Source organism: Callorhinus ursinus, unplaced genomic scaffold (assembly GCF_003265705.2).
Source record: "Callorhinus ursinus isolate GAN/ISIS: 27379988/994484 unplaced genomic scaffold, GSC_fseal_2.0 scaffold76, whole genome shotgun sequence".
NCBI classification, from domain to species: Eukaryota; Metazoa; Chordata; class Mammalia; order Carnivora; family Otariidae; genus Callorhinus; species Callorhinus ursinus.
This window is the reverse complement of record NW_027397138.1, coordinates 2,331,970-2,344,153: the sequence shown is the minus strand read 5'-3', so window position 1 is coordinate 2,344,153 and position 12,184 is coordinate 2,331,970. Positions and strand designations below refer to the sequence as shown.

Sequence of the window (12,184 nt, the reverse complement as noted above, 5' to 3'; positions counted from 1 at the left end):
TCGCAATCTGACAGGATGTTCTGTTGACAGAGCATGAACGTTCTGTCCTGCATCTTACCTGCTGTTGAACGAGATGGTAACACGGGCCACATCTTTATTTCAGCCCTTTCCAGAAGCAGAAAGGACTCTACTGAATTACAATTAATATTCTGGAAGTATGAAACTTCAAATTAGTCTTCTGGGAAGATGCAGGGCTGAACAATGGGCTGATTAAGGGTTGTTTTTCAGGACTGCTAAAGAATGTTTACAGTTAGAATCAATGTCATTATTCCCTGAACATTTAAAAAATGTGCCAGCCCCGTGGCCAAGGCCAAGGGGTTTGCTTATGCCCACATCCCCCAGGGCCTCTGAGTGCTCGGCAGGAGTGGGCTCACACACAAAGGACCCGGCCTTTATTTCCAGGCTTTATTTCATTCTTTAAAATAATATTTTTCCACAGCTTAAAACATAATGTATAGCTTAACATTTCCAGTGGCTACCCTCTAGAACGTAATATTTTCTTTTTTGGAAAACAGACCAAAAAAAAAAAAAGAAACAACTTCAGACTCTGGAATGAACACTTGAACAAGAATGTTCAGGATGGAGGGAGCTTTAAAAGTGCAAAATAAAGAAATGGAAAGCCAGAGGGGCTAACTTTTCATGAGTTTTTGGGGGGCAGTTTATTTTACATTTGGATTTGTCCATATAGGTCTCTCCCGGGTATGCTTTGCCATTCCCTTTTCAAGATTTTATTTTTAAGTAATCTCTACACCCAACATGGGGCTCGAACTTACAACCGCGAGATCAAGAGTCACGTGCTCTACCTCCTGAACCAGCCAGCTGCCCCTCCATTTCACCTTTAATTCTGAAGATGACCACCCCTGACTTCTGACAAGCTGAGAAGTTCAGTTCTGCAAAGTAGGGAGTATAAAGGAAGACACACAGACTCCAGCAGCCGTCCAGATCCAATCGGTTTCCTGCCAATGGGTCTTCTGTGTGAAAGAAAGAACTGATCAGATGGCCCTCGACCCTCTGCTTGTTCTGGTACTGCCACCCCGCTTCCTCGTGGCCCTGGGGCCTGGCTCCTCGGACTGCTGCCTGCGGAAAGGACCCGTGTGTGTACAGGAAATGGCCCGAGGCTGAGGATCTTCTCTGTGGCAGGCGCTCCAGCTACAAATCAGTTGTGTGGACCAACTGCTCTCTTGCCTTTTGAATCAAGCAGTGCCTTTAGAGTCCTTCTGGAAGGTCACAGAGCTCCTGTCTGACTGCTCCAGATCTCTTCTTGTAACCTTGGATTATTTAGAGAAATGCCTCTTACCAACTTCTCCAGGCAACTTCTCGTTTGCCACATGGCAAGTAGAACAGATGCAGACATTGAGGACTTAAGGAAAAGAGGGAATGTTCTAGCTCTCCTTCATGTCTGCAGGGGTGACTTTGCAGGTGGAGGCTGGGGACTTAGCTCCTGACCTCGGCCTCCACCGTAACTGGGGTGGTGCCTTTGGTCTGTAGCTAAGAATGCTGGAGAGAGAAAGGAGAATGGAAAATAAATTCATGCCTACTTTAGAGCTTACCAAACGGAAGGTGGGATGGAGACACTTTCAGGTAAAAATGGTGACTCACAAGCTGAGAGAATGAGAGCCGAGGCCAGCTGTGATCCAGTCAGTCCCTCATTTCACCTGAAGCCCCAAGACCCCAGAGCGTTTTCTTACTTGGTAGCGCTCTGTAGAGGGCTTATTGCTTTCCAGATCCTTGAAGAATCCTCACGCTTGGGGAGCTCTATGCATTCGTGGGCTTCACGTGATACCCTGACTGTGAGGTAGGTGAGGGCCAAGCGTTCCTAAGCCCACTTGAGAGAGCACGAGGGCCTGACTTGAGACAAACCCTTGACGGGGGGAGGGAGTGCAGAGATCCGAAGCCCCAGCTAACGTCCTGGTCATACCACCCCCCATGCAGGCTCACTTTCACACAGGTACCATTACCCACCCTGTCCGGGAGCCATCTGGACACCAGCTGCTGCCCCCAGTGGCGATGAACATGTGGGTTCCTCACACTGGCCTAAGTTGGGGCCATGGAGGGAAAATCCGGTTAATGTTGGAATAAGAGAGGAGGAGAAAGGTAATCTTCTGCCTATTCCTGTTTCCAGTGCTGGTCCCACAGGCACGAGTGAAGCTCCCCTCCCTAAAGCTTCCGACCCAGGCCCTGGGCCTGCTCCGAGCACTTCACTAGGGCCCCGCAGCAGGCTCACAGCCTCCTCCTCTGCTCGGCAGGCGGCCTGTCGAACGTCTCACAGCAGCTCCCACAGCAGAGGGAAAGAACACGGAGAGCCTGTCCAGTGCTGGCTGCATGCTCAGTCTGGACATGCTCTGGCCTCGGCCCCGGGGACTCTTCTAGCAGCCGCCCCAGAGCGTAGGGAGCAAGAGTCCTCAGCTCCAGTCGATTTTGTTCACATCCACATTGCCTTCAGGAATGGCTGGCCGAGGCCGGGCAACAGGAGGCTGTGAGGGTGGATCGGCCAGGTTTGCTCCTTTTGTTGGAAAAATAACATTTTCCTCTTGAGGTAGGAATGTAACTGGGTGCAGCCTTGGCTAACACTCAACACCTTGCAGTTCCATCTCCTCAGTGGTGCTCTCTGCAAAGCAAAAGACAAGCCCGTCAGGTGCTGATCAGCCACGGGTGGTTTCTTGGGGATACCAGGCTAACAGGCACCACCTCCAGCCATGAGAGCGTGATGGATGATCACAGGGCCCAGAGAATTACCTTTGAGTTTGTGTCTCCTCCTCTGGAATTTATATGCACACTTATTACACACCCACATGAGGCTGATTAACAGTGCGGCCACCGCAGCGAGAAAAGCAAGGAAGACAGCAACAAAGTGGAGGTCTTCATAGAGGATCTCTACGGGGCAGGTAGGGGAAGGGGAAGACAAGGTCTCTTTTAGTATCATGAAGACACGCCCCCACATGCTGGCAGTTCAGCGGGGTGCCCGGGCCCCCGTCTTACCTGACACATGCAGCACGATGGTGCCAAACTGGCTTCTCCCCAGGCGCTCCGTCACTGTGATGACATAGTAGCCAGAATCCCTCACGCTCACACTGAAGAGCTGGATGGAGCCATTGTCGAAGGTGCAGAGTCTGTCCTTGTGGCTTTGGGAGATGTTGGCCTGGGTCCCTGGCTGCCACTCCACGATCTTCTGCGCTCCCCAGTTGGACGTATACTTCCACTCGATGGTGGGGATGCCGTGGCAGGAGTACTCAACCGAGAGCAGGATGTCTTCTTCCACCGTGGCATTGATGGTGGGCTGGGGGATGTACAGTGACACACCCTGACCTGCAGGACGGAGTGCCAGATGGGGGGCAACTTACATATGAACTTACAGGCCAGTGAGCTGCCATGATTCGTTAATTTATTTAGCAGATACTTACTGAGGACCCGTTACATGCCAGGCTGTCTTCCAGATTCTGGTACTGGCACCACAGTGGTGAAGGTTATAGACTGAATATTTGTGCCCCCCCAACCCTGAAATTCCTATGTTGAAGGCCCAACCTCCAGCATCACTATATTTGAAGATGCAGCCTCCAAGGAGGTAATGGAGGTTAAATGAAGTCATAAGGATGGGGCCCTGATCCAAAAGGATTAGTGTCTTTATAAGAGACACCAGAGAGCCCTCACTCTCTCTCTCATCTCTCCACAGGGATGCAAGGGGGAAATGAGAGAAAATACTCAGAGGTTGCAGAGAGAAGGTGGCTGTCTACAAGCCAGGAAGAAAGCACTCACCAGAAACTGAACTGTGCTAGGACTTTGATATAGGACTTTCCAGCCTCTGGAACTCGAGAAAATAAATTTCTGGTGCTTAAGCCCCTTGGTGTGTGGTATTTTGTTATGGTCTAAGACCGTGAATAAGACACAAGGTTCTTGTATCCTGGATGAACAGTGCACCTCCCTGGAGGCTCCATTCTATAAGGGAGACATACCATGGTGAAATAAAGGAGATCAATTTAGACAACGACGAGTGCTTTAAAGACCATACAACAGGGCACTAGTGAGCGGTGGGGGCGGAGATGGCACGTGGCATTAGAGAGAATGGTCAGGGAAGACTCCATGGAGGAAAGGACATTTGAATGGAGACCTGAAGGACAGGCAGGCAGCATGTGGAGACTCGTGGGAGGAGCATCTCGGGCAGAGGGAGCAGCACAAAGACTGAGGTGAGGGCAAGTGCGGGTGTGTCTGGGGGACAGAAAGAAGGCCAGCATGCTCGAGTGCAGTGAGCGATGGGGGGCGGGGGTGAGGCCGCAGAGCTGGCAGGAGGTGGGCCGTGAGGGTTAGGGATGCGGTTTCACTCGAGGCTGATGGGAGCCATTGGAGGGCTTAGGCAGGAGGTGACATTCTCCGTTAAGCTTGAGAATGTGTGCTGTGGAGAACATTCTGGGGGTGAGGGGACAAGAGCCGAAGCAGGACGAGCAGTCAGGTGGCTGCTACAGGGCACAGATAAGAGATGGACGCCTTGCAGAGCGTGAATGGTGGTCTGATTTAGGCTATGTCTTCGGCAGCAGGGAGGACAAAACACGCTGACGGACTAGATGCGGGTGTGGGTGAGGCAGAGGCACGGAGCAGAGGTTTCTGCACGTGTGCAGATGTGTAGCAGCACCGTCGACTGAGGTTATGTGTATATGCCCTTGTACAGGTATTACGTAGGTACCACGCCCAGGCCCCGCGCCAACCACTTTACACACATCGTCTCATTAAGGAAGGTCTCACATACAACCTCCTGCAATTCTATCAAGCACAGAGCAAGCCTCATTGTCGACAGGACTGACTAGCTTGTCAAAGTTCATTCTGCAAGGCAGAGAGTCACACAGGGCTGCCGGCTCCACAGCTCACATAATCAACCTCTAAGCTTGAATCAATAGTCAATGGTTCGCGGTGGAGAGCACAGAATGTGACAAATGCCCCCACACCCTGAGAGGACTGGTCAGACTTGGCTGGAGACTGGATAATGAACAGGGCAGGACTGAAGCTTGGAGCCCAGCCCTTGGTTTCCACCTCCACTTCCTGTTTGGTCCCCCTCAATCTTTGAGGGCCCAGTTGCCCCAAGCCCCTGCCATGTGGCTCCAGGTAACCACACCTGCTACTTTTCCAGGCATTTCTCACTGTCCTCTCTCATCCCCAGCACGTTCCATTAGTGTTCCTCTCCCAAGGCTCTTGGCTAGGTGACTAGAAATCATCTGATAAACCTCATGCTGAAAAATTGGAATGTGGTAATGGTTTTCAAGAGTTACAATTGCCAAGTAACAGAAATACATTTTCTCCCAACTCTATTTTGAAACATGTTAAATTCAGAGAAAAGTTTTGAAAGGCAAGTACAATTAATATGTAACCTCTCCTTAAAAAAAAAAAAGTACCCTCTCCTTAATTTACTAGTTATGAACATTTTGCCACATTTACTCTTTTTCTCAGGAAGAAAACAGAGGTCAAATTCCAGGTCAGCCCTTAGAGGCAGGAGTTATGTATTTTCTTCAACTCCGTGTCCCCTAACACAATCCCTGACACATAGTGATTGGTCAATAGGTGTTTGTTGAGTGAATGAATAACTGAATGACAAAATATTTATAACAAGAAGGGTGAGATTTCCTGATAGAAAGGTTGCTGCTGAAGTGGTCTGAAAAATTAGCACATCTAAAAGGTAACACACATATAAGAAAGAACTATAATTTAGTCAAGACTTTATGTGCCAGTTATTAAAATATATACTTATTGTACTTACCAATCATTCCCTAATGTTTTACATAAGTCAGCAACATGCCCATGTAACTAGGAAATGGAAAAGATGGGACTTGAGTGCAGTTCTGATTCAAAGCCGTGTTTTTCCCTAAAGACACCACCAAAATATTAGGAATAATAAATGAATTCAGTAAAGTTTCAGGATACATAATATATAGAAATCGGTTGTATTTCTATGTACTATAACGAAGCAGCACAAACAGAAATCAAGAACACATTTCATTTACAATTGCACTAAAAAGAATACCTAGGAATAAATTTAATCAGGGAGATGAAAGACCCCAGTGAAGAAATCAAAGAGGAAATAAAAAAAGAGAGACCAATAAAAATGAAAACACAACAATCCAAAATTTGGGACACAGCCAAAGCAGTTCTAAGTGGGAAGTTTATAGCAATATAGGCCCACCTCAAAGAAACAAGAAAAATCTCAAATAAACAATCTAACCATATATATAAAAGGAATTAGAAAAAGAACAAGGCCCAAAGCTAGTAGAAGGAAAAAAAATAAGGACTAGAGCAGAAATAGAGACTGAAAAAAACAGTAGAAAATATAAATGAAACCAAGAGCTGATACTTTGAAACAATAAACCAAATTAATAAACCTTTAGCCAGACTCAAGGAAAAAAAAGCAAAACAAAAAACCAAAACCAAAAACAAACAAAAAAAAAAAAAGAAAAAAAGAGAGGACTCTATCAAATCAGAAATGAAGTAGCAATAACAACCAACACCACAGAAATACAAAGAATTATAAGAGATTATGAAAATTTACATGCCAACCAATTGGACAACCTAGAAGAAATGGATAAATTTCTGGGAACCTATACTCTTCCACAAATAAATCAAGAAGAAATGGAAAATCTGAACTGACCAATTACTAGTAATAAAATTGAGTTGGCGATCAAAAAACTCCCAACAAACAAAAAGTCCAGAACCAGATGGCTTCACAGGTGAATTCTCCAACACATTTAAAGAAGATTTAATACCTATTCTTCTCAAACTATTCCAAAAATAAAAGAGGAAGGAAAACTTCTAAATTCATTCTATGAGGCCGGTATTACCCTGATACCAAAACCAAAGACACTACAAAAAAGAAATAAGAGAGAGAGAGAGGGAGAACTACAGGCCAGTATCTCTGATGAACATAGATGTAAAAATCCTCAACAAAATATTAGCAAACAGAATTCAACTATACAGCAAAAAAGTCATTCACCACAATCAAATTGGATTAATCCAAGGATGCAAGCCTGGTTTAATATCTGCAAATCATTCAAGGTGATACATCACATTAACAAGAGGAAGGATAAAAACCACATGATTATCTCAATAGCTGCAGGAAAAGCATTAGACAAAGTACAACATCTGTTCATGATGAAAACCTCAACAAAGTGGGGCTAGAGGGAACATATCTCAACATAATAAAGGCTACACATAAAATCCACAGCCTATATCATAATGGTGAAAAACCGAAAGTGTTTCCTCTAAGATCAGGAATAAGCTAAGAATGTCCACTCTCACCACTCTGATTCAACACAGTACTAGAAATCCTAGTTACAGCAAGCACACAAGACAAAATTAAAAGGATCCATAGCGGTAAGGAAGAAGTAAAATGGTCACTCTTTGCAGATGACATGATACTATATATAGAAAATCCTAAAGACTCCACCAAAAAACTATTTGAACTAACAAATGAATTCAGTAAACTTGCAGAATATGAAATTAATATACAAAAATCTGTTGCATTTCTATACACTAATAACAAAGTAGCAGAAAGAGAAATTATGAAAACAATTCCATTTACAGCAGCACCGACAAAAATAAAATACCTACGAATAAATTTAACCAAGGAGGTGAAAGGGCTATATTGTGAAAACTATCAGACATTGATGAAAGAAACCAAGGATGACAAATGGAAAGATATACCATGGATGGGAAGACTTAATAGCATTAAAATGTTCATATTACCCAAGCAACCTACAGATTCAATGCAATCCCTATCAAAATGCCAACAGCATTTTTCATAGAACTAGAACATAAATAATCCTAAGATTATATGGAACTACAAAAGACCCTGAATAGCCAAAGCACTCTAGAAAGAAGAACAAAGTGGAAGGTATCACAACCCCAGATTTCAAGATATACTACAAAACTACAGTAATTAGAACAGTATGATATTGGGGCACCTGGGTAATTCAGTTGGCTAAGCAACTGCATTCAGCTCGGGTCATGTTCCCAGGATCCTGAGATCAAGTCCCCTGACAGGCTCTTTGCTCAGTGGGGAGCCTGCTTCTCCCTCTGCTTGTGTGTGATCTTGCTCGCTCTCTGACAAATAAATAAATCTTAAAAAAACAAACAAAAACCACAGTATGACATGGACACAAAAGCAAACACAGATCAATGGAACAGAATATAAAGACCAGAAATAAACCCACAGTTATATGGTCAATTAACCTATGACAAAGGAGGTAACATTATACACTGGGGAAAAGACAGTCTCTTCAATAAATGGTGTTGGGAAAACTGGACAGCCTCATGCAAAAGAATGAAACTGGACCACTTTCTTACACCATACACAAAATTTAGCTGAAATGGATTAAAAACCTGTGAGACCTGAAACCATAATACTCCTAAAAGAAAACAGGCAGTAATCTCTTTGACATTAGCCTTAGCAACATTTTTCTAGATACGTCTCCTCAGGCAAGGGAAACAAAAGCAGAAATAAAGAATAGGGATTACACCAAAATACAAAGGAAACCATTAACAAGAGAAAAAGGCAACCTGTTGAAAATATTTTTAAATGACATATCCAATAAGATGTTAATATCCAAAATATATAAGGAACTTACAGAACTCACTACCAAAACCATTAAAAAAGATGGATAGCAGATATCTGAATCACCATTTTTCCAAAGAAGACATATAGATGGCCAACAGACACATGAGAAGATGCTCAACGTCACTAATCATCAGGGAAATGCATATCAAAACCATGAGGGATCACCTCACACCTGTCAGAGTGGTTAAAATAAAAAAGATAAGAAATAACAAGTGCTGGTGAGGATGTGGTGAAAAAGGAACCCTCATGCACTGTTGGTGGGAATGTAAATGGGTGTTACCACTGTGGAAAACAGTATGGAGGTGCTCAAAACAAAACAAAAACACGTGAAAATAGAAATACCATATGTTCCAGTAATTCCATTGCTGAGTAGTTACGTAAAGAAAACAAAAACACTAACTCGAAAAGATAGTTTCACTTCTATGTTTATTGCAGCAGTTTTTACAACAGCCAAGATATGGAAGCAACCCACGTGTTCTTCAATAAATGAATGGAAAAAGGAGTGGCAGAGTGTACACACACACTGGAATATATTAGTCATAAAAAAGAATGACATCTTGCCATTTGCAACAATATGGATGGATCTAGAGAGTATGATGCGAAGTGAAATAAGTCAGAGATATTCAAATACCATATGATTTCACCTATATGTCAAATTTGAAAAACAAAACAAATGAACAAACAAAAAGCAGAAACAAACCCATAAATACAGAGAAGAAACTGATGGCTGCCAGAGGGGTAGGAGTAGGGAGATGGGCCAAATGGGTGAAGGGGAGTGGGAGGTACAAGCTTGTAGTTATGGAAGAAGTCATGGGACGAAAGGGAAGGCACAGGGAATACAGTCAATGGTACTGCAGTAGTGTTGTATGGTGACAGATGGGAGCTACACTTGTGATGAGCACAGCATAACAAAGACCTGTCAAATCACTACATTGTATACCTGAAACTAATGTAACATTGTATGTCAGTTATACTCCCATAAAACAAACAAACATACAAAAAACTTTTTTCCACTTCACTTTGTGGCATCCATCTATTTATGTTTTCGGATTTCTCTGACCCCAAAGAGGAGCAGTTGGAATAGTGATTACGGTAAGATTCAGAGAACCACATTTAGAGCTCATGACAAATCTGTATCAGAACATATGTGTATTTCATATACACTGTGTTAAACATGTTGGTCAACGGTACTGGTAGACTAGTTTCCTAGGATACTATCAGCACTTTCAATACCCTTAGGGACCTTCATTTTAAGCCTTTTAAGTACCCTGGACCAACAAACACAACCGAAAAGCAAATAAACAAAAATAACAACCCCAAGTTTCTGAGGTGCTGATACACCTGGAAACTGGCCAACTAGACTGTTGGTTTCTTTATTTTCTCTTGACCCTAAAAACCTCCTCCTAATCAGGGGCGCCTGGGTGGCTCAGTCAGTTAAGCATCAGACTCTAGGTTTCAGCTCAGGTCATGATCTCAGAGTTCTGGGATTGAGCCCCACAGCGGGTATCCTGCTCAGCGGGGAGTCTGCTTGTCTCCCTCCCTTTCTGCCCCCCTCCCCTGCTCTCTCAAATAAATAAATAAATCTCAAAAAAAACAAAAACAAAAACAAAACAAAACCCTCCTACTAACCAGGCATTTAACTAGGTTTCTGGAGCGAAGAGTTCCTTCTATGTATCTACCACATATAATTAGTAATAAATTGTCTATAGCAAAGATGGAAAATTAATAGTTCCAAGAACTTAAAGGCAAACTACTTGTCACCTGCTTAAGAAGTTGAATTAATGAGTAACCACCTCTGCGCCTCATGCTAAAATCATTCAGAACAAGTTAGAGAAAGCTAGTACCTACACCAATACTCAGACCTGGCTCAAATGTTCTATTCAAGGAGGTTGGTTCAATAAATGAGATTTTACTTGTAAAATGGAGGCCAGGCAGCCGTTAAGCAGCATGAGTTTTGTATAGACAAGGAAGAATACCTACAACATGCTACTAAGTTAAAAAATAAATTTCTAAAGCAGCATACATTTATATTTGTATAAATATGTACATATGAACAACAGAAAAATCTAAGGGATTGCCCCTTAGAGACTGGATGGCAATGGAATTTTTTCTAAATTATACATTTATATAATTTTGAATTTCAGTTATTGAAATAAAAAATAAAATGTATTTTTTTTAAGATGTTATTCGACAGAGAGTGACACAGCAAGAGAGGGAACACAAGCAGGGGGAGTGGGGGTCATACCCTCCAGTTCCATCCACATCGATGTAAATGGTAAGTAGTAATCCTTTCTGATGGCTGAGTAATATTCCATTGTGTGTATATATATATATATATAACACATCTTCTTCTTGCTGTGTCTCTCTCTGTCGAATAAATAAATAAAATCTTTAAAAAAAAAAAAAGTTCTCCTGATCAGACCAAGCAAGCTGGTGGGCAAAGTTTAAAAAAAGTTTCAAAGTTGACCTTGCTTTACATCTTCACTTGCATTCTACGTGAAAAACAGAGAAGTACTAAATTCTACCCATTTCCCAAATAGATGCAGATGCCTCCTTTAAGGAAGGAGTCACAGAACTAAAGATTTTAGCGGGGAAGTCACTGGAACACGAACCCAGGGGCTTCCTGAAAGCCTGACTTACCTGGCCCTGGGGAGACCCACTTAGAACTAATTGGAGGGAAAGTACCAGCAGGTGAAGTCAGCTACAGAGCAATGGGCTGGAACAGAATACTCAGAACGAATGGTTCCTTATGCCTTTTCTGACACATAAATTACCAAGGTTGTATTTGGCGGCTTCAAAAAATTGATGATTTAAGATGGATAGATTTCTGAAATCGCAAGAAAGGTCAATACTATTCAGAGCACAATTTCGATGAACAAGGGTATCAAGTAATGGTGAGAAAGGTGGCTGACGCAGCCTCTGGGTTTCAGGGGTCATGGAGGGGACGCCTTAATTAGGACAACTGGCGTGAGCAGGATCCATGTGGTTCAACCCCAGCGCCTCCTTGCTGTGAGGCGTGGAGAAATACCCTCACCTTCCAGAACAGAGAATGGGAAGGCCTCCGGAGGAAGGCTGCGAGGCCCACGGGACAGGGCATGTGTGAGGCCCAGCAGGGCACAGCACGTAGGCCCCCATGCTTGCCTTCCTCAGCTCAGGTCTGTGCCACTGGCCTCGAGGGTGACCAACCCTCCCGGTGTGCCAAGCTCTGAGACTTTTCCCAGGATTGGGGAGTTTCAGGGCTAAAAGCAAACCAGGACAGCTGGTCACCCTGAGACTTAGAAATGTCAAAGAGGAAAGAGAAAACTCCAAGGGATACAAGAGCAGATTTCTGAGGCCCCCAGGGGTGGAGCGCAGGGGCAGAGCTGGGGGAGGACCAAACCTACCCTTCCCTGACCCCTCTGGCTTCCTAGCTCATCTCCACAGTCAGCAATCCCACCGCACCCGCTCCCCCAGTCACTGAATGCTGCCCCCACCCACCATCGCTTGCTCCACCCCAGGGCACTGGCTTGGGGTGCTGGCTTGGGGAACAGTATCATTATTATTATCCCCATTTTACAGAGGAGCAAATGCAAGTTCACTGAGGTTAGGGAATGT

General features: G+C 43.9%; 1 protein-coding gene across 3 annotated transcripts in view; it reads right to left on the bottom strand.

The window, feature by feature from the left end:
• The window catches only part of VSTM5 (V-set and transmembrane domain containing 5), a 33,009-nt gene continuing 20,825 nt past the window's right edge, over positions 1-12,184 (bottom strand). Inside the window, exons 2-5 of one of the 3 annotated variants that reach the window (XR_012376573.1) lie at positions 2,980-3,306; positions 2,737-2,874; positions 1,551-2,608; positions 1-1,268 (exon numbers count right to left, since the gene is read on the bottom strand). Coding sequence is in view for 2 of the 3 variants with exons in the window: in XM_073887134.1 (XP_073743235.1) it covers positions 2,675-2,874; positions 2,980-3,306 (527 nt within the window). In the remaining variant the exon portion in view is untranslated. Of the gene's footprint in view, positions 2,609-2,674; positions 2,875-2,979; positions 3,307-12,184 lie in introns of those variants that run through there. The other 2 variants (XM_025893417.2, XM_073887134.1) reach the window with 2 other exon arrangements.